The sequence below is a fragment of the Parasteatoda tepidariorum genome, chromosome 5, assembly GCF_982258835.1.
Source record: "Parasteatoda tepidariorum strain Cologne lab strain chromosome 5, Ptep-v5.0, whole genome shotgun sequence".
NCBI lineage: Eukaryota > Metazoa > Arthropoda > Arachnida > Araneae > Theridiidae > Parasteatoda > Parasteatoda tepidariorum.
The window spans coordinates 21,592,380-21,614,021 of record NC_141759.1 but is presented as its reverse complement, the minus strand read 5'-3'; the positions used below and the strand labels follow the sequence as shown (position 1 = coordinate 21,614,021).

Genomic DNA, 21,642 nt, shown 5'->3' with positions numbered 1-21,642 from the left:
CTTGAGCTTTGAATACGTTCACTATTAATAGAGCTCTTTCAGATGTAAATCTTTTCTGGGATAACCTGGTCAGAGTTCGTGGGTTCGAACCCCGCCGGCCGAAGTCTCCCCGTGTAGTAAATGGTCACTGATGCACGTTAAATCTGTCAAGTTGCAAAGTCCTCCATGTTCACATTACAAATCAATACATCTGCCGGTACTAGATTGGACGGTTCTCTGATCCAGGTCGAAAATTATGATCTGTGGATGTATGAATGGGTCCGCCCTATAAACGGGTGTGTGGCTGAAGACGAATTCTTAGCCATAGATAGTGCCACTGAAAAACAAGAAATGCACTCTCTGCCTTTAATTTGCTCGGTTTCACCATGCAGGCTTGCTAGTGTATCAAGTGGCATTAGAAACAACAACAAGATGTAAAATTTGAAATCCTGAGTCCAATTTACTACTGTGTTCTAAATAAATTAGGTGTACTTGGTAAATTCTCACTTACCTAATTGAATTTTTATCACATAAGTAATAATAAAAAGAAGAAACTAAGAATCCTTAGCATGTTTCAGATTTACAAAAAAAAACTTATTTGCAGTAACATTGCTCAGTTTTGTACTGTTTGTCTGGGTTAAAATTAAAATAATTTTAAAAAGAAGCATCAGTTTAAAAGTTTATTATAAATTAGTCAAATTTTTTTCCCTAGGCCTTATATTGTGCTGAAACTGCTGAAAGTATGCTTCCAGATGTTTATGCTTTTGTTCGAGAAAGTTCAAATCCAGAGGAGAGGCACTTTGACCAAGATGTAGTTAGGGCTTCTATGAAGAGAACTCAAGCAGTAGTAATATACATTTTAAAATTTCTTTAGCAAGAAATATTATATTAAAAAAAAATATTAAGCATATAATTAAAAAAAAAGTTAAATCAATGTTAGCAGCATTCATATTTCAAGAGGTATCTGTGGCCTTTCTTTTTTGTTTGTTTTATTTCTTCATTGTTATTTTTTTGTTTTTGCATCTGCAGGGTGGCCACAGAACTGGTAAAAATCAGAAAATTTTATCATAAATCTGGAGTCAGGAAATTCAATTAAAATATTCAAATAGTCAGGAAAAATAAATTACTTTGAAGAGTCAATCATAATTATTTTGAATTTTCTGTGTCACAATTATTTTTTGTCTTTGTCGTATTTATTTTTTTTAAATGTGTTTAATTTCAACTTTAATTGCAAGTATAAGTGTTTTGTAATGCATTTTATGCGTAATAATAAGGCTTAACTGAAAAATTACCAATTAAATTTATGCAAATGGTTACAAAAAACAGGAGAATTTGAAAAATTTAATCTGGTGAAATCAGGAAAAGGTCAGAAAATTTTTTAACCTTGTTCAGGCATAGTTTCAACCATCCTTTGATTTTTTTTTTCATGTAATACGAAGCTTAAAATTTTAGTGTTGAGCATTGTCAGTTTATGTTAGGTAAAATTTCAATCAATAAGTTAATTTTCAATGAAGTCATATATGTAGGTTAAATTCAAGCTTTAAAGCTAATTAGTATAAACTAACAAAATTATAAATCATTAACAAAAACAACAAGGTGCGTAGCGTTTTTTAAAAGTGCTTAAAGGTGATGTAATATAGTGCTTCTATGGAATCACTGTGTAAAGTTCAATAATGATACTTAAAGTTTTTGCAAAAAATGAACTGGTTTAATTCATTTGCATTTAAATAAATCGTCTTCATGACTTTTTTTTTTGTGTGCTAAGATTGCATTTTTATCATCATGGAAGTAAAGAAAAAAGAAACTTGGATTGTTGTACATTGCTAAGGGCACTTCTTTTTCATGACCTGTTCAGAAGCACTCAGAAAAATAGTTCATAATAGGGAAGCTATTGACGTATGATATTTCCGGGTATGAGTTCCTATGCAGTTTTTGTCTTGACGATGGCCCCTAAACTCCCGTAAAAAATTTTAGCAACGTCTATGTGTCTCCATTTATGTATAAGGTTTTCAAACTTGTACATTTCAGCATGAAATAGACCAAAAATGTATTTTAAGAAAAATACTGTAGCATGTAGAGAAAAACCGATTGTAGGTAAGAAATCAGTGAAGTGACTTCAAACCCATCCAAAATCCCTTAAAAATCTTAGGCGAAAGAAAACAAAGAAAATTGTTCCCCTGTGTAAGATACAAATAATTGAGTCAGCTTCCACTGGTAAATGATGACAATCACATTGTTGCTGTCTGAAATATTTACTAGGTTTAGTTAAATGTCACTGCCCAATATACATTTGCCCGTTATGCCCTACATCAATGTTTTTTACTGTTGAGTACCACTGCTCAGTATGCATTTAGCCGGTACTTCGGACTGATGCATAGTTGCCAACTGTTCAGAATTTTTCGGATTTGTTCCTAATTTTTAAATCAAATCTGATATTTTTTTTAAAAATCCGAATTTTCCTAAAATTGCAGTATTTTTGCTTTGAAATCAAACCCTAGTTCTGATCGCCACAAGCTTCCTGTGATTATTGTACAGAAGTAATTTTTAGTAGCTTAAAATACTATTCCAATAGCTGTTATAGTTTTGTTTTACTAATTTACTTAAGGTACTTACCTAAATATTTGTCAATTAATGTTAATATTCAATTGTTAAATTTTTGTCTTACTCTCATAATTGGTGCTTAATTTTGTCGCATATAGTGTTCCTAATTTTTTATTCCTAAGGTTGGCAGCTATGCTGATGTTTCTCCTAATATATCCTCAGTAGATATAAAAATATTGAATAAATATAATAATATCAACGCATAAATTAATCAGATATAACAAATATTTCAGACATTCTCTTGATTTAGGTCATTCATGGTAACATATATATCTAATTCACATGTTCTTTCTTTCATTCTACTTAAGTCTTGTCTTCTTCTGCAAAACACATACTGGGCAATTGTTTATGCTCAACAAGCTTTAGAAATATTTGGGATGGAGCTCATTTACTTTTTTGGTGTATTTAGACGACGAGAATTCAGACGCATTTTGAAAAGGTATGTTAGTTGTTATTGGACTAATTTGTTTATTTTAAATGTACATAATACTTAGAAATTAATAAGGAATGAAATGCAAACATTAAAGGGGCCTTCATACGGACTGCAGCAGCAAAAATCCGAATGTTGCTGTGACTTAACGCATGCACACTTGTTTCTTCCTACCTCTGTTGAACCAGTGATCGCCGTCGCACTGGTTTCAAGAGTTGAATAGGGTTCAATTTCTGTCACTGTTGCTGATTCAGAGGCTCAAAGAATATAAAAGGATCTGCAGGATAAATTAAATCTTTAGATTAATTTTATCAGATCTTTACCTTTTTTTTTTACATTAAAGAATAAATTTTTTTAATGTAAAAAGGATATATTTTTGAGTGTAAATTTTTTATTCTATGGAAATATGCGAAAATCTTGATTGGATGAAATTAGGTATTTATAGAAATGATGGAAACAAAAATTCCTTTTCTTAAAAAAAATTTTTTTATTTTTTTATACTGAAATATTTTTTATAGCAACAAATTAATATTATGACTTTCCAATACTGAGAAACCTTCGGGAATTTAAAACAACAAGGAAGATTAGGAATATGTTTTGAATTTTTTGTAATTAATTTAACGGATCAGATTTAATAACAGGAATTACAAATAAAATTTTCCTTATATTTCTCTGTTTGCTTCGTGTGCCTATCATTGATAATTGAGATACTGTATCCTATCTTCCATGAATTTTGACTGGGAGTGTTATGGAATATAGCTACCAGGTCATGTTAGACTGTGTCCCGACTTTATCTAAGCAGTGTCATTTAGCAGGAAAGAGGCATAGCATATTTAAAACGTGATGTGATCTCTTTTTTTTCTGTTTCTCAATTTTAGACAAAAGTAATTTTTGGAAAAGTAAGACATACATGACAAAGAAAGAAACACCTACACAATTCTTTACTTATCATAAAGTTGTATTATGGTCATGGATTAAAGGGTCGCAAAATAATAAAGGTATCCATTTTAAAATTCAGAGCGATGGTTGTGCAACACTCGGAAATTCTATAATGGGAAATATTAATTAGATAAATTCCTATCAACTCGTAAATGTAAAAAAAGAAAAAAACTATATAATGGAAATAAAATTCTTTTATCACTTCTATACAAAAGGTAAAATTGCAAAATTAGTATATTTGTAATACTCTAAATATTATACACAACAATGTTCTGAGAAAAAAAAAACTTTTCTTAACAAGACTTTTGATAAAATAGTGTAAAATAATTTCAGTGTTCCATTTTATTTAAACTATTTTTTTTTTAAATTGGACTCCATTTTTCTTTTTTTTTTAATATAAAAATATGTGTTAAAAAATTGCCCAAAAAATGCATTTTCTTTCTATAAAGAGATTAGATAATTAAGTAATAAAAATGAGTTGACAAAATTATAAGACAAAATTAAAAAAATACTTAATAATTGTTAAATAATTGTTTAGTATTTTAAACATTAATTTTAATTAAATTTTTGTATTAGTTAGTCATGATAGTTATATTTCTTTTTATTATTGAATGATGGTAGTTACCACTTTGCGAGTGCAACTTTTCAAAGTACAGTAGGGGATCAATTATCCGGAACGATCGGGACCATCGCTATTCCGGATAACTGATTTTTCTGGTTTTCTGAATCGCTACAAAAAGACGTTTTTTTTATTGTTAAACCCACATAAAAAAAAATATTTCGAAATAATCTTAAAAAGAAGAAAAAACGATGAAGTAATACACTAATGACTAAGGCCTGGATTTTGATGACATTTGCATTTTTGGACATCTTTTGACCTTTAGAGCATTTTTTTTAGATTTATAGGGCATTTTTTAAAATTTTGGGGCGTATTTTGCCTTTTAAAGCATTTTTTAAGCCTTTTGTTAATTTTTTCCAATTTTCATTATTTATTGGGGCATTTTTATTACATGAAATGCAACACTTGTCTCATAATTTTAAATTTCATATTGCAGCTCCCACCTGCATGTCATTATGTTTTTTCATTATATTATTGATTGATATAAAATCTTTAGAAGTAATTCTTTGTTACAGCTTTCCCATTTTCTCTGATTTGTATAGTTTGGAACATTACAATTTTCTAGGAAATTTTCTTCTCCAGGAATAAAAATTTACTTTCAAACAAGAGACGCTCGTTTACATTTTAAAATATCAAAAAACTTTGAATAATCCAATGTAATTCTGATATTCAGTAATATTATGAGATGGAAGTTGCTATATTCATTAAAGTTTCTATACAAAATGAAAATGCTTTGTAGTCAATATATTTTCCTCTTTTTTTGTTATTTTAAGATATAAAACATATTTTTCAAACTTTAATGAACGTGGAACAAGTATTGCATTACTTTATATTTTTTTAAATGACTCATAATAATTTTAAAGAGTAAAACATTGTTTTAGTTTAATATTTTAACTTTATTTAAGTCATGTCATAAGGCATATTTAGCGCATTTTTAAGGGCATTTTTCACACTTTTTAAGGGCATTTTTTGCACTTTTTAAGGGTATTAGTTAAGACTTTTTAGGTCATCAAAATCCGGGCTCTACTAATGACTATATCCAAAATGATGGTAAGGTAAACATCTTTCAAAAAAGAAAGAAAAATCCTAAAGTCTTATGAGGAAGAAAAAAAATTGTTTTTAATGGCGGGAAAATTTATCGAATTTCGTTCCAGTTTTTTGGTTTTCTGATTTCCGAATAACGGGTTCTGTTCTGTAGTTTAATTGCATGTTTTTTTGCAAATGTAATTCATTACTTTTCTACCATCGTTTGGTGTTTAGACACCGAGGAAGGTTATTGTTTTTCTAATTAAAACTCTAATATGTCCATTTCTGTACTTCTGTTTGTGCTTTATTCACATTTTTTTATATTTTTAGCTCACATAGCCTACATATTTATTTTTAACCTGTTTGGATTACTAAGCATTTTAGTTACTTATAGATTCTTCATTTAGTGATTCATAGGTTATAATGGATATACTTATTTTCTTTTCAGGCTTCCTCTTTTGCATGCTGAAGAAATTACTAAAATAATCAGTATTTTATCGCAATCGTTAGTATCTTCCAGAACCTATGACATTGCCCTGAAAGTTTTGGATTTAGAATATATAGCCCTAACCTATTATCCAACAGATTTCCTACAGGTATGAAAGAAAATTTTGTACATTCTTTGTAGCTCTCTTACTTATAATCAAAGTGTAAAAAATCATAGTTTAAAGAATTTTTTTTTAAAATTATACCTTATATAAGCTGTTTTTACTTACATCTTTTTTGCTGCTAATCTAATTTGCGCAAATTTTTCTTGTTCTTATTCATTCAAAACTTTAATTTTAAAATTTAATAAACCAGACATAGAAACGTAATTTTCCTGAATTAACCATGGTTAGTTTTTGACGTCAAAAACTGTTTTTCGGCATGACACGTCAGAAAGTGGATTTAACACTAGATTGCCTAAGGAAGTCATTTTGACTGCTTTTAATTTCAATTAGAAAAACAATGATAACACAATTTCTTAGAGTTTAGTGACTTTTTGAACAACCTATAATTTTTTTTATTGTTAATATTTACTAATAACTTGTTACAGAACTGTAAATAATATATAAAATTTAAAAGTTAATTTTAAACAAATTTATTGACGCATTCACAATACATTCATTTTGACTGCTTTTTGGCAATATAGGTACTATATACAGTAGGGAACCGATTATCCGGAACGATCGGGACCATCGCTATTCCGGATAACTGATTTTTCCGGTTTCCTGAATCGCTACAAAAAGCTGTTTTTTTTATTGTTAAACCCAACTTTAAAAAAAAATATTCGGAAATAATCTTAAAAAGAAGAAAAAACGATGAAGTAATACACTAATGATTATTTCCAAAATGATGGTAAGGTAAACATCTTTCAAAAAAGAAAGAAAAATCCTAAAATCTTTTGAGGAAAAAAACATTTTTTTTTAAAAAAATGGCTGGAAAATTTATTAAATTTCGTTCCGGTTTTTTGGTTTTCCGGTTTTCTGTTTTCCGGATAACGGGTTCTGTACTGTACTAATTTTCTGTCTTTCTAGTGTTAATATCAAAAAACATAATAGATGGAATATGTTTATTTTTACTTAATTACCTTATATTTATGATGACTAAATTTTGTTTTAAATAGCTAAAAATAGCTTTTTATTTATATTTATTATAGCTTAAACCAAAATTTTGGTTTTATTTTAACAAGAGCAGAGATGATTGTGCTCCCGAAAAAATCCGTATTTTTCAGTAAACGCGATCGGGAAGTTTCCAGAAATACAAGGTTCTAAAGATTCAAGAAACTATTGATCACATTTATGTATTAAAAAAAAATAATGTTTTATTTAGAAATATTAGAACTCGAATTTATACTTTGGCATCTCTTCATTTGTAACTATTTTTTCTGTTAGAATAATAAATGTGATTAGAGATAAAAATAAACTTATGCATAATTATTCATTTAAATTATGCTGCATATAATTTATTTCGAATTTCATGCTTTGAAACTATCAATGATTTAAATTTATAAAGACGTTAATTTTTTGAAACATGTAATTAATGATTTTATTGGAGAAATTTTCAGGATTTTTGAGTTGGGTTCACCATCACCCCTGCAAGAGTCACAAACTATGTCAAAAAAGGTTTTTGACATGACCATAATAACCAGATAAAACTGTAAAGTGTTCAAAATTTACTATCCCTGGAATAAAAATAGTGTTTTCTTTTCTCAGATTCAAAATTTTGACCTTCAAAATATGATGGGCAAATACAATCTGGAAAATATGATCTTAATAGTTTTGTCACTTAACCGATTTCAGTATTTATTATTCTTAATTGTTTGAAGTTAATCATAAAATTTTTTTTAAAGATAATTTTTTACTATTTTTTTTAATTACAGAAAAATGGTATACTAGTTAGATTTATGAAAAAGGTATACAGAACAATATAGTGTACAAGTCTCTCACCATTTTTCTACCTTATTTTAAATGACATCCAAATTTTAAAAGGAATTACAAGCAAAACAAACTTTTTGTTTGTGATTTAAAATTGTTTTTCTTAATGAAAACCTTTCTATTAATTAAATCTTTGTTTCATTACAGCTTCTGACTTTCATGATTTCTTCCTACCTTTGCCGAACTCTTAAGAATCCACGAAAACAATTTCAAAAGTTGGAAAACAATACATTAAAAATGTAATTGATTTTAATCTTTATTAAATTGTTTTGCTTATTTTTAAAGGTTATTTTATCCTTATTAAATTTTTTTTACTTATTTTTAAAGGTTATTTTAGGCTACTAATACTAAATGGTCTATTTATGGGACATTTCTTTTTACTTGTATAAAATATATAGTTGAATTTTTGCCTATCATTCAACCTCCTTAAGTGTCAAGTTTTTCAAGTTACATGCAATGTTATTAAAATAGTTTTATTACAAACTCAAATTTTTGTTAGAACTTATATTTCTCATATCCTTCCTTCAAACTAATATCTGACTTTTTTTTTTCTTAAAAAAAAACACTGCTTATATTACCATTAAAGATAGTATGGAATTTACAAATCCTAGTCAGCATAACACCTAAAAGTTTTTATCAAAACATCGGTAAAAAAGTAGTTTATTTACAAGAAATTACTCCTTTAATGCCTTACCAGAGTAGAAAAAAAAATAGAATGAGTAAAAAAAAAATTCAATAAAATAGGTGACTCACCTAAATAAAGTCACCACTACTCTAATATATGACTTTGGAATATAGGTTGTTGCATATTATTTACCAATCACTGAAATCTATGTACTAAAGTGGGTAAATACTAAAGTCTGCACTCTTTTGTACGACTCCTCATTAGTGCAAACCTTCCATTATAATGACCGCTACATGAAGTCCCATTTTCTGTTCCATAGATGTAATGTTATTTCAACACCCATTAGAAAGGCCAACCTGAGCTGCTAATTCCAATGTAGGAACCTAAATTTTCTTTAAATCTTTTGAATTACTGTAAAATTACTCAAAAAACAGGTATAAGACATTTTTGCTCTTTTAAATGTAACGTTTTTACATTAACAATGAGTCAATCGATAACAAAAGTCTTGAGAAAACTATTTTAATCACTATTTCTTTTGTGGTTACACCTCAACAAACATAAAAAAATCTTGATTTTTCTGAATGGACAAAGAATGACAGGACCATTTATTCTATACCTAGGAGATTCTGGGTATAATCTATGGTCAAAATTAGTGTGAAATAGGGATTATTTACCATTGTTGAAAATTTGAAGTTTATTCTACCATGTCATTTAAAAATCAGAGTTTCCTGTATAATCATAACTTTTCAAAAGATTCAATACATTCATTCAATTACCATGTATGTTCCCCAAAAAGAGAAAATTTATAAGATTGGCGTCAAATTATTTATTTATTTTTCTTTTATTTATTTGCTAAATGTACTAAAAAACCCTCTGTGAAATTTTAAATATTGCCACTTAGTACATACTAGCAAATACACTCGACTAAGAAAATAGATAAGGATTTTAAGATTTAAAAAGATAAATTATTGTTGTGTAGTTGAAAGGCATTAAAATAAGATCTTCTTAAGATAAAAGAGCTAAAAAATCGCAAGTTTTTTAAAAATTTGTTGTGAAAAAAAACTTGTTGGTTCTGAATTTTATTTTAAATTATCTTTAAAATAAAATACTGATTTAAATCATTAGATTCTGTTTCCTTTTTATTGATGTGACCAATCATTTCTCTATGGACATGGGCAGTACGAAGAAAATATCAAATTTTTTAAATATTTATTTTAATGCTGACATTTTACTTTGGTTTTCATGAAATATTCTGTTTGTTTAAATTTTTATTTTATTGACTTGTATAAAATTTCTGCAATTTATTTGATATTGATATATCATATGCTTTTATTTGTTTCAACAATTGCTTAATAGAAACATCAGATTTTATACATTTACCTAAGTATGTTTAAGCTGTTATATGCATGAAAAAATATTTGTGTCATAATTATTATTTTCTTATTTGTAGTTGTTGGAATCGTTTGCAAAATTATAAAATTTTCCCTTCTGTAAAAGAAATTAGGGCTATTGGAAAAGCTTATGCTACTCTCATAGAGGCTAATTTAGTGAAGAATCGTCTTACGTATGCAGATGCGATAGGTATGGAATATTATATTTAAGGCTCTTGAGTCATCTTAAAGTTTTATTTATTATAGTCTCTCAGTGAAATAAAAAATATTGTATCTTATCATATATGTGATTTAATGTCATTGTTTTGTTTTATTTTCTCATTATTGAGTTTAGAAAAAAAAAAAAGATTCTTTAAAAATCTGCAATGGTTGCCAAGTTTTAATTGAATAGTTTTTATAGGATGACCAAACTGCTGGTCAGGGAGCTCACACCAGAAAGGTCCTGGGTTCGAATCCCAGGCAAGACAAGGATATTTTTTAATTCTATGTACTACTCTCTGTCATAACTGTGGGAGTAATGTTGGCCCACCTAATATGGTGCCCCTGAAAGAGTGACCAACAAATCTTTCCTCTTAAGACCTGAATGACGAATGTCAATTGGGTGGGCTTCGGGGAAAAAGGTTTCATAGCTTTGTAAGAAATAAAAATCATACCTTTTTCAAGTAATTTTTTTTAAATAAAGTTTCTATTAACTTTCTAAAGTTATAAGAAAGTTATAATAAAGTTTCTTTTAACTGAGTTTCTTTTAACTTTCTGGATTTTAAAATTTTTTTTGTTTGTTTAAATTTAAGCTATTCTTTTTTAAAGCTACGTTTCTAAAACTGCTCTGAAACTACTGATTCAACTTTCAAGAATTTGTATTAGTCTTTTTTATAGTTTCTTCCATTTTGTCCGATTTCTTCTAATGTTCTTTGGAGAAATGGATTTTTTCAGATAAAATGCCAACTTTGCCATTGATATGGACCATTAAATTAATATCTTTCTATTTCTATTTTCAGCACAGGAAGCGTTGACGATTCTTGATTTTCGAAATGATCCTGACTGTTCCATTCTATTACATTCATTATTAATCGACTTGCATTTGTTCAGCAATCGGTAATTTGATATCTTTTTTTACCCATGGGGATTTTAAAGTAAATTTTTGTCTTTTTTTTTATCTCTTATTGCAATGATCTATGTATATACTATTGAAAATTAATATCTAGCAGATGTTGTCATTTTTCAATGAATGTTGGTATTCATTAATCTTTGTTTAAATTTTTACCTCTTTTTCTTTTTTCATTTTTACCTTTTTTCTGTATTTTGATAATTCTCATATAATACCACCACATTCTAATTTCACTAGCTTTTAACACATTATTGACCAGCAATGAGTGAACTCAACAATGTGCTGCATTATCTATTTCAATTTATAAAACCCAGGACGACATAGAGTATTTCAAAGCTTAATTTCATTCCACATAAATAAAATTTATTTTTTACTTTATTTTATAACTCTTTTTGAACAGCTGATGTAATTTGAGTTTACAACTGCCAATGTTAAACTCTATCGCAACTTAACCCAGAACCGGGAACTCCTGAATCGAGTACTAGAAAAAATTTGCCTTCGGGAAGGACTTTTTAACTGAACTAACCTGCATTTGCATCACGTGGAGTCGAAAACCTCCCCCAGTTAGCCTAACAGTTAGGGGATTCCAACTCATCATCTGTCTACCACCCAGGATATTTTAAGTTAGCAGTGTGGTCAGTGCAAGTTGGGTACAGAAATTGTATGATGGAAGGTGAGCGCTATATCCCTTAAGCCACCATGGCCCAAATAAATTTTATTCCAGTTTATTTAGAATGTTTTACTTTACTACCAAATTTAATTACATAATACTAACTAAAGGAACTGCACTGTCTCAGGGGATAGAGCGCTTGCCTTCCAATGAGGTGAACCTGGTTCGAATCCCAGCGATATCTGGTTGATGCACATTCCGCATACGGATTCCACCGACCACAGTGCTGACGTGAAATATCCTCAGTGGTAGGCGGATCATGGGTTTTGAGTCCCCTTGCTGTCAGGCTAACCGTGGGAGCTTCTTGTTGTCTTCTTCTCCATGTCATGCGAATGCGCTTTAGTTCCATCAAAAAGTCCTCCACAAAGGCAAATTTCTCCCGATACTCGATCCAGGAGTTCCCTTGTCTTCTGGATTAGGTTCAAAATTTCAAGGCTATGTAGTTGAACATTAGTAGTCGTAAACCCGAAAATTGTGTCAGCGGTCCAACAGCTGTTGTGAAATATTAAAAAAATACTATCCAATGATGCAGTTCATTTGTAAAATCGCTGACACGAGTTACAATTATACTGCACCATGGAAGAAAACCTTGGCAAGCATGTGTGGCAATACTTTTACTTTTGATGCTTATAGAGAAGGTGATAGTAAAAAGTATTTTTTTTTTTTACTTGTACTTGTTCCCTTTTTAAATTTAGTACTTTTATTTGTTTTTCGTTACTTTTTCTGTGAAAAAGTACAAGTATTTGTAATAAGAATGTCGAAAGAAATCATTACATTTTTTAAATTATTTAAAAGTTTTTCTCAAACAGAATTTTTTTTCCAAGATTTTTGAAATTATTTTTTTTAATTAGATTAATTCGGATTTGGTATTTTTAATATGAACATAATTTAAATTTCCTTTTTATAAGCAAACATTGAATTTTGATTTCTGGTTTAGCAATTAACGTCACTATTTCAATGAATTTTGAAACACTTTCTGTATTTTTAAAAATTTATACTTTTAAATAAATATGTAATGCATTTTAAATGTAAAAAAAAATTATTGTTACATTTTTTTTTTATAAAATTTAAGGTTACTTTGAATTTTTGATTTCCTCGAAATTAGCTTGTAAATCATTACTTTCTTTTTATTGTACTTGTAATTTTACTTGTTTTTACTCATTACTTTTGTTTAAAGATTTTGTACTTTTACTCTTTACTTTTTAAAAGAAACATTCCTATGTATGATGGCAATTTTTCTTCCAGCAAAGTAATTAATTAAAATTTTACAGAATTCAAAAAGTTCATTGAAACAAAATATGAAGTTTAAAATGCTGAATAAAAAGTTTTCAAAATATCTAAATGCAAACGAAGTGTTGGAGGATTATACAGTGGAAAAGTAATTCTGCAGTAATTTGTTTGTATTTTGAAACTTTTAAAACATTTTTTCAACATTTGAAACTTCATCTTTTACTCTAGGTTTACCTGAACTGACTTTTCTCTCTAATTTAAATGTTTAATTACCACCAATGACGGTGAAACCGTTTTTACCATTAAAAAGTTTCTTCTGTGATATAGCATCCTCTAAAGTTTTTTTAAAGCTTGCTTATATGTTTCTTATCTATGTTCTCTAGAAGTGATGAGTGCTGGAAATATTTGAATATGCTTAGTTCACTACTTGATGATGATAGAAATTATGATATTTTTGCTCAATATTATTGTGGACTTTCAGCAGCTATTCTCATGGATAATACTGGTATGCTGTAAGATTTTTAATTTTTCAAAACATTTGAAAATTGTTTTATTTATTAATTTTTTTTAACATATGCAATTATCGGAAGTCAATCCATATAATACAGCAACATACAGTCAAACCTGTCTATCTTGAATCTCACAAATTTGAGATAAAGAGGTTTCGAGTTATACAGGTACTTTAAAAAATTAAATTTAATTAAGAAATTTTAATAAAGATGCAATTGTTTTTTAGTAGAAAAAATAGGCATTTCTTTAAATTAATTATACTACATACATTTGTTTCCATAACATTTTTTTAACATACATTTAACACTGAAAATAATTTTTCAAAGATTTTTGATGTATAACTTTATTTGTTTCTAGTATTCTTGTAAGGTTTGAAGGAGTGCAAATCCCTCATAGCCAAAATTTTCCTGCTATTAAGGAATAGTTCATAAGAATTCTACAACTTTTTCTAACCCTTTTGCATTCACTTTTGGTTCATCAATATGATCTTCGGCTTCTTCATCTGATATTCCTTTGACATTATATATGATTTCCACATCTGTCCACTTATGAAAATCTTCAAAATCAATGTCAACATTAAATCCAGATTTTATTGCATTCCATTCTATCACTGCATTTTCAGTCTCAACATTTTTTTTCTTCTTTACCGATGCCTTCAACCTCTTGTTCATCATCTTCACAGCTATCCTTAAAACCAGCTTTTTAAAACCATTTTGGATAGCTTTTCTCCAGGCTAAACAGTAAGTCTGATAGCATCTAACATTTTTATATTTTTGGAAGAGAACTTTTTTCACCGATGGCATCTGTAAGTTTGCGCACCATCGGTTTAATATAGTTCACTTTGAAACTCTTAATTATCCTTTGATCCATTGGTTGCAATTTTGAGGTGAAAATGAATTTCTATCCTTAGCTTTCTTATCTATGTTGAAAAGCTAACCCCTGGTGGTCACTACTCATTTACCCCTCACCTACTGCCAGAATCATTGTATTCCTTTCTAGTTAGAAGTGCAGAGATAGTGATTGAAATTCCAAGAAACACCCCCAACCTGTTCATCCCTACTTCCTGTGGGTTCACGAAATTCATCTCTGTGTGCAAGTTCAACTAATAAAGAAAGTTTTGACATTTGGACTCTATTATTAGAAATTCGAGAAACTGAGGTTTTGAAGAAAAAAAATCGACATAAACGTGGAAAATACGTTGATTTTAATGATGAATTATGACATGAATTTTAGAAATTTTGAAATATAGAGGTTTTCGAGATAAACATGTTCAACTGTATATAAAGAACTATCAATATGTGTACAATAAGAATATACAACAATTAAAATATGAGAACAGTGAATATTAAGGATAACAAAATTAAAGTGAGCTTGAGTGAAAAATGTCTGACAAATAGAGAAACGAAAATTTTACAAAGAATTCATTATGCTTCTAGCATCCCAATGTAAATTGAGAATATTTACACTTCTTTGAGATTCTTTATCGAGTCCTCAGCATGAAAGTAAGTGTTCAGCATTCATTTTAACTGCTCTGCAGATTTGACATTTACTTGTTGGAAGGATGATAATGATGTTTAGATGTTCTGGTAAATGACTAACTTTTAATCTGAAATTAGCAACGGATTCCATATGGAAGTAGTATTTCCATTTCTCTTGGATATTTTCCCAGCGTTTTCCCTTGGATAGTAATTCTTGCTCTGTTTTATGTGCTGTATTCATTTTATGACAAATGTGCTTCTTTAAGGAACTTGTAGAGAGTGGCTAAGTTAGCTGTTCTTCCTGTATACCCATCTTTGCTAAAGAGTAAGCTTTCTTGTTACCATCTATACCTATGTGTAATGGGATCCATTGAAATATTACTTTATTATTTTTAAGGAATTTGATTGATTGTTTAATATGTGAGATGATACGAGATTCAGGTTAGTGGTTCGTCATAACTGTTTCGTTTTTAAATTGATTTGTAAAATATTGCTAAACTATCTTTCTCATTTTTTCAGTTTAATTTTTTATTTGGAGCATACTGTCTCAATGCATTGTTTTTTCTTTTTAGCTTATTTTCAAGTTAAAAAATTTGTTCTTTATAGTTTATATTTTCTCGTAGTTTATTTATCAAAAATGACTTGTTGGAAGTTGTGTATTGTCTTGAATGCATTTTTCACCTATTATGTATTAATTTAAATCATACTTATTCATTAAATATTTATGTCTTAAATTTTACTGAGTTTCAACTCTACCTAGAAAAATCAGGAAATTCGGAATTGTTCAAAAAGTCAGGGAATTTAGCATTTTTGAACCGAAATCTGGAAAAGCTGAAGAGTTTCATTCGGCGAGCTCCAAGCGATCTATGTAGGTACCACCATTTCCTGTGCAAGAGTTTATTTTTCACCCATTTTTCATGGAGCCAAATTTCACAGAAACATAGTTTGCTATGGTTTTGTGACTTAGAAAACTTTCAACTGGATAAGGAATATTGGTTGCTAGAATTCATAACAGATAAAAGGGTGGATGGACTTCAAACTGTCTATTCTTATATTTGATTAAAAAATTTATTTGGATAAATAGTATTTTATAATCTCTAATAAATTATTTATGCTTTTTATTGTTAATTACCATAATACTTTATCACCAAGGCAGTAGAGTTAGAGAGCATTGATATCTGAAAAAAGTTTGTTTCATTGTGTGATTGACTATAAAATTATAAATGTAATACTTGTTTTGTTTTTTTAAAGTTGGTAATGAAGGAAATCTAAGGATAGAAAAAGACATAAAGAAATGCAATGAGTTTGCTTCTAAGTGGAATATGAATATTACACAAACAATGCCTAAAGATTTAGCTTTTTTTGTGTCTGCAAAAATGTCAGTTTGGTAAGATTTTTATTATTCAATCATATTATTAACTAGTTGTAACCTGTGTGCATTACAATGTCTTCGTTTTGAATTGTATTTAAATTAAACTTCATATTTTAAAATCAAAATAATTGTATGATTAAAACTTTGATTTTGATGATATTTGCGTTTTGGAGTATTTTTTAAGTTTTTTGGGATATTCTTTTCCCCATTTTTTATTATTTCTCTTTGCTTTATGTAAGTTTTATTACATTCAATGTAAGATATTTTTTTATAGATTTACATTTTATATTGGCATCTCACATACCACCTGCAACCATGTTTTCTAGTAGCAATTGATGCAAAATGTTTAGTAGTAATATTTTTACCAGCTTTCCCTTTTTCTCTGATTAGTAATATTTAACATTACAGTTTTCTAAGAAAGAACTTACTATTTTGTCTATGAATGAAATAAATTGTGTGATTTTATAATCTAATGAAATTCTAATATCTACTAACATTGCTTATTCTATATCAAGTGTATTTTCTGTTCGTTAAAATACATATACCAAAACATTTTCGTGAATATTCCTTTTTTTTGTTGTTATTTTAGCATATAACATTTATTTCAACTTTAATGAATCATGCATTATATTGCTTTATTATATTTTGACATTAATGAAGATAATTCTTAAGTGAACTTTTTTTTAATTCAATGTTTTTACTAAATTACTAGCGATTTTTTAATGACATTTGCGTTTTTAAGGTCATTTTTATAGGGTATATTTTGGGATTTAATTCATTAAAATCCAGGCTTTACAGGGATGAATAAGTAAATGAGAACTTGTTACAGTGTGGGGAAAATGTCTCATTCAATAATCACACATGTTTATGTAACAGTTGATGAAAATTTTGAAACTTGTATTGACTGAAGAAATTGTTGCAAAAGCTAAAAAAAAATAAAACCTTTGAAAACTGCAAAACAGAAGCCCAACCAGTGCTAACATTTGCAAAAGGCCTAAAAGCACTTGAAACAACAAGGAACTTGCTGTAATCACACGAACTTAAAGAAAGTTAACTTTAAACTGTTACAAATGTCCAAAATTAACTGTTAGCGTTAAGAAGAGAAAGAAAGTGTTAATTTAACATGAAAAAATTCAAGTACTTTAAGCAAGAGTAGCGAGAGAAAAAATTTTATTTTAAAAATTAATTTTCAAGTACATTTTGAGGAAATCGAAAATTCATATTAATCGTAAATTTCATTAAGAAAAGTTTTTAAAATGTATTAAATTTTATTTTAATGGTATAAAACTTTGAAATGCAGGAAAATGTTACAAAATTCTATTCAAATAGTGAACGGGAAATGAAAATTCAATGTTTGCGTATTACAAGGAATTTTGAATTATGCTCATTTTTAAGCTATTAAATCTTTGGAAACTTGTTTACTTTCAGAATTTTTTAGTAACAAATTAGTTTGATTCAACAAAATAATTAGGTGAACAAATTTGATAACATAATTTTTGTTTAAATAAATAAGTAAAAAATTTTTTTTTCATATTCAGGTAAATTCCATTAAAGAATTCACGTTCCCTTCTACCACGCTCTTTCCCTTTCAGCAAATAGCAATTCGTAAAAATGTTTGGAAAGAGAAGTTAGCTGTTAAAGAATATATAATACATTAAGTTAAATAATGAATATATAATACATCTTTCGACATTCTCGTTACATATACTTGTACTTTTCCCTCATAAAAAGTAATGAAAAAACAAGTAAAGTACTAAATTTAAAAGGTAATGAAGTACAAGTAAAAATGCATACTTTTTAAAATTCTACATACGTTACTAGAACCGAAAGTAAAAGTATTGCCATGTATGGTTCCATGCGTTGTTCTACTGTATAATGTTTTTATGTTGAGACCATTGCTAGTCAGTCAAAAAAACAAAACAAAAAACTTGTTTCTAATTATATATCATGTATTGAAATCAAATCAAATTTGAAATTTATGTGACTTCATTACTAAAAGTTAGTTATTTAACTTTTTTTGTGTATATACTCCTCAAAATTTTTTCAATATTTTGCAAAAAATTATTTTTATTATGATTCCTTAAATATATTTTTTTAGGTGCCATAAAGGTGCAGATATTTTTAATTGGCAAGAAACAAAAACTGTCTTCAACCGATGCTATGAAATGACTTTTAATTTATTTAAAGACCAAACAGAAAACAGCTACTGGAGTATTGGAGGAAGCTTGGCTTATTTAAAATTAAGACTTGTGAGTGGAGGCTCTGAAGATATAAAGGAAAATCTAAATTTTGTTACAGAAGTGAGTTGTATTCACATAACGCTTTTTAAATTCTATGAGTGTATGTTTTCAGAGTATAACTTCTTTTTAATAAAGAGAAATTATACCTTATCAAGGAAAATCATTTACTGTTTTATATAATCATATGGTGATAGCTATCTTTTACTGTATGTTGAAAAATTGCTTTCATAAATAAATATTTTAATTATATATGAAATTATGTGTTTTTATTGAAACTAAGTCTTATTGCTTGTTGAACTGTTTTTCTTCTTTAGTGGCTTAACAGTACTGATTTTTAAGTGGCTTAATTGCCCTTTCTAACTGAACCTTGCTCAAAGATTTACCAAGAAAAAAAGTTTTAATGTTATCTTCTTTTATAAATTAGATGTTCATATTTCATTATTGAATTTTAGTGGAATTTTATATAATCTGGTTTCTTTTGTAAGTATAATAATTTCTAAGTCAACCATAATGCTGTAACATAAATTTTCGTCATACAACGGACACACAACATACAACGAATGTTCCAAAATAAGCTTCAACGACTTATTCTGTCAACCTATTTTCACTAAAATTACTTCTTTGCATTTTTCTCCAAATAGACTTCTCTCATATTTTTAACCATTGTTTTAGTACAACAGCAACAATATATGCTCTTCTTGCCATGACACGAGGATAGCATTATTTATTTTTCTGTACAATCCTGCTTCAGTAAATATAATAGCATAATATACAAATCAAAGTATCTTGTTTATGCTCGTATCAAACATAAACTTTAAGCATTGTATATACAGTGTGCAAAAAAGAAACGGGGCAACCAGCCCAAATGATCGTATTTATCGGAATTTCGAGTTTTTTGTATCATTCTTCCTGGTCTAAGAACTTGAAGCAAGGCATGTGATTTATTCGCGGATGTTGCAAAATTCCGCTGATCTCAAGACCATTGGTTTGCAAACTTCCGCAAATCAAAAACTTATAATTTGGCGAAATTTTGAAACTTTTGCTGAAACCCATTTAGGAGACATTTACATACAAGTTATTCTTCCGCCATTTTGATTCGGTGGATTTTGAATCTTTGGAACTGCACTGGAATCTGCTCTTCTTATTCACACGATTTTAATCTCAAGCATTGATTTTTGTATTTACCTGATTTAAAAACTATGCATTGCGATTTGTATTTTTGCATTTTTAAATTCCAGTATTACGATTCATATTCATACAATTTTAAAATCCACTATCGCAATTTATATTCATGCAATTTAAAAACCCAATATCGCGATTCTTGTAAGAAGTAAGTTTTTTCTTGAATTGGATAAAGGTGTAATATTCTTTATTAGGTTATTCTTTATTAGGTAATTATGAATGCTAGTTCAAAAAATTATGTTAACTATGAAACATGTATGGTGCATAAATTGACATCTTGATATTTATATTTTGATATTGATTTTTTGCACAAAAAATTTTCAGGGTTCTTCACTTTGTGTCCTGAACCAGAATAACTTTTGATCAGATTTTCACATAGTAAGACTAAATTTTAATAGTTATGAAATGTTCTTAATAATTCCATATTTATTAAACAATAATAATAATAATAATATGAGCATAATGATATTTTCAACGAAAAGGTGGTGTTTGGATGGCAAAGAATTTTTTTTATTTCCATTCGTTATATGGACTGGGAAACCTATGGCCTTTTTTTTTTATACTTTTTTTTGTTGAACTATACATGACTAAAAATCAATGTTTTCTATTAAATAATTGTTCATTCCTTCCATTTATTCTTTATTGCAGTTTTTTTGCACATTTCCTTATGAATGCTTTATTTAAATATATTCTATTAGATATTGTTCGAAAATTTTTGATAACTAATTTAAAACCTATTGTATTTTGCAGCAACTGAAAATCATTAAAGAAGAAATTATGTTGCATTTTCCTGTGTATAAGGAAGAATACAATCAACTTTTAAATGATGTGAAGACATTTGAAACTGTACATTTAGATAGTTCTTCATTATAAATGGAATAAGTTTTTGCTTATGATATGGCAGCGATTAGGAAATGATTGCTAAATTTTTTTCTTGTATTTCATATAAATATATATTTTATGGTTTGTTATTATTATGCTTGTATTTTTATTTGTTAATTTTGAAATAAGGTCATAATGCATAAAGTATATGAAACTTTTAATAAATGTTGATTTAACCCCTTTAGGGCAGTAAACACATATATATGTGATCGTGTGATTCTCCCTTCAAGTCTCACATATCATATAAAATGAACTTTCTCACTCCACTGGCCCCAGATCACATACACATGAACTGTGTATGGTATTATCGTATTACATCTGATATTAGTATGTATTCATACTCTTTAGTGCATATACTCTCGGACTATGCTGGCCTCAGAAAGCGCTTTTTTCTCATTCTGTCTGTCCTAAAGGTGTTAATTGTATTATACAAATTCATTGTTCAGACTTATTAAACATTTATCGCTGTGGTCGCAGAAGGCTCTAAAAGTCGTTATAAATCCCTTTTTTCGAGATAAGGTCACCATTTTATTAGAAATGCTGCTTTTTAATCGCGACAATTTTTTCTGAGTACTGAAAGATTGTGAAATGTGGTGCAATTGATGCAGTTAGCTGTCAAAAACTGATTTTTAATTTTTTTTATTGGAAGAATTTCCCTCAATGTGCTGGAGCTGTTTTTGCGGTCGGCGGTAAATTACCGCGCCCCTGACTGCCCCAATAAAACCAAAAGAAACCAACAGCAGGTCAGACGAAGACTATATACCGTAATCTTGAAAATCGGAAGTGGAAGTGCGTAAATTACCAGATAGAAAATGGGATTTTTCGGATGAATTTACAAAATATGAGTAGCAAATTAGTATGTGGGTTCGAGTAAGTACTGATCTAGTATGTGTATAAAGATGGAGAACGAAAATCCATCTATGAATGAGAAAATTTTTTAAGG

The 21,642-nt window shown here is 28.4% G+C and overlaps 1 protein-coding gene across 1 annotated transcript in view; it reads left to right on the top strand.

The window, feature by feature from the left end:
• Nucleotides 1–20,791, top strand: part of LOC107439956 (adenylate cyclase type 10) — a 65,838-nt gene extending 45,047 nt beyond the window's left edge. The window contains exons 25-34 of the mRNA XM_087163507.1: nt 692–826; nt 2,889–3,019; nt 6,043–6,190; nt 8,159–8,250; nt 10,087–10,217; nt 11,026–11,122; nt 13,419–13,540; nt 16,275–16,410; nt 18,494–18,695; nt 20,568–20,791. Coding sequence (XP_087019633.1) covers nt 692–826; nt 2,889–3,019; nt 6,043–6,190; nt 8,159–8,250; nt 10,087–10,217; nt 11,026–11,122; nt 13,419–13,540; nt 16,275–16,410; nt 18,494–18,695; nt 20,568–20,690 — 1,317 coding nt within the window. The 3' untranslated portion in view covers nt 20,691–20,791. The remainder of the gene's footprint in view (nt 1–691; nt 827–2,888; nt 3,020–6,042; nt 6,191–8,158; nt 8,251–10,086; nt 10,218–11,025; nt 11,123–13,418; nt 13,541–16,274; nt 16,411–18,493; nt 18,696–20,567) is intronic.
• Nucleotides 20,792–21,642: the final 851 nt, after the last annotated feature.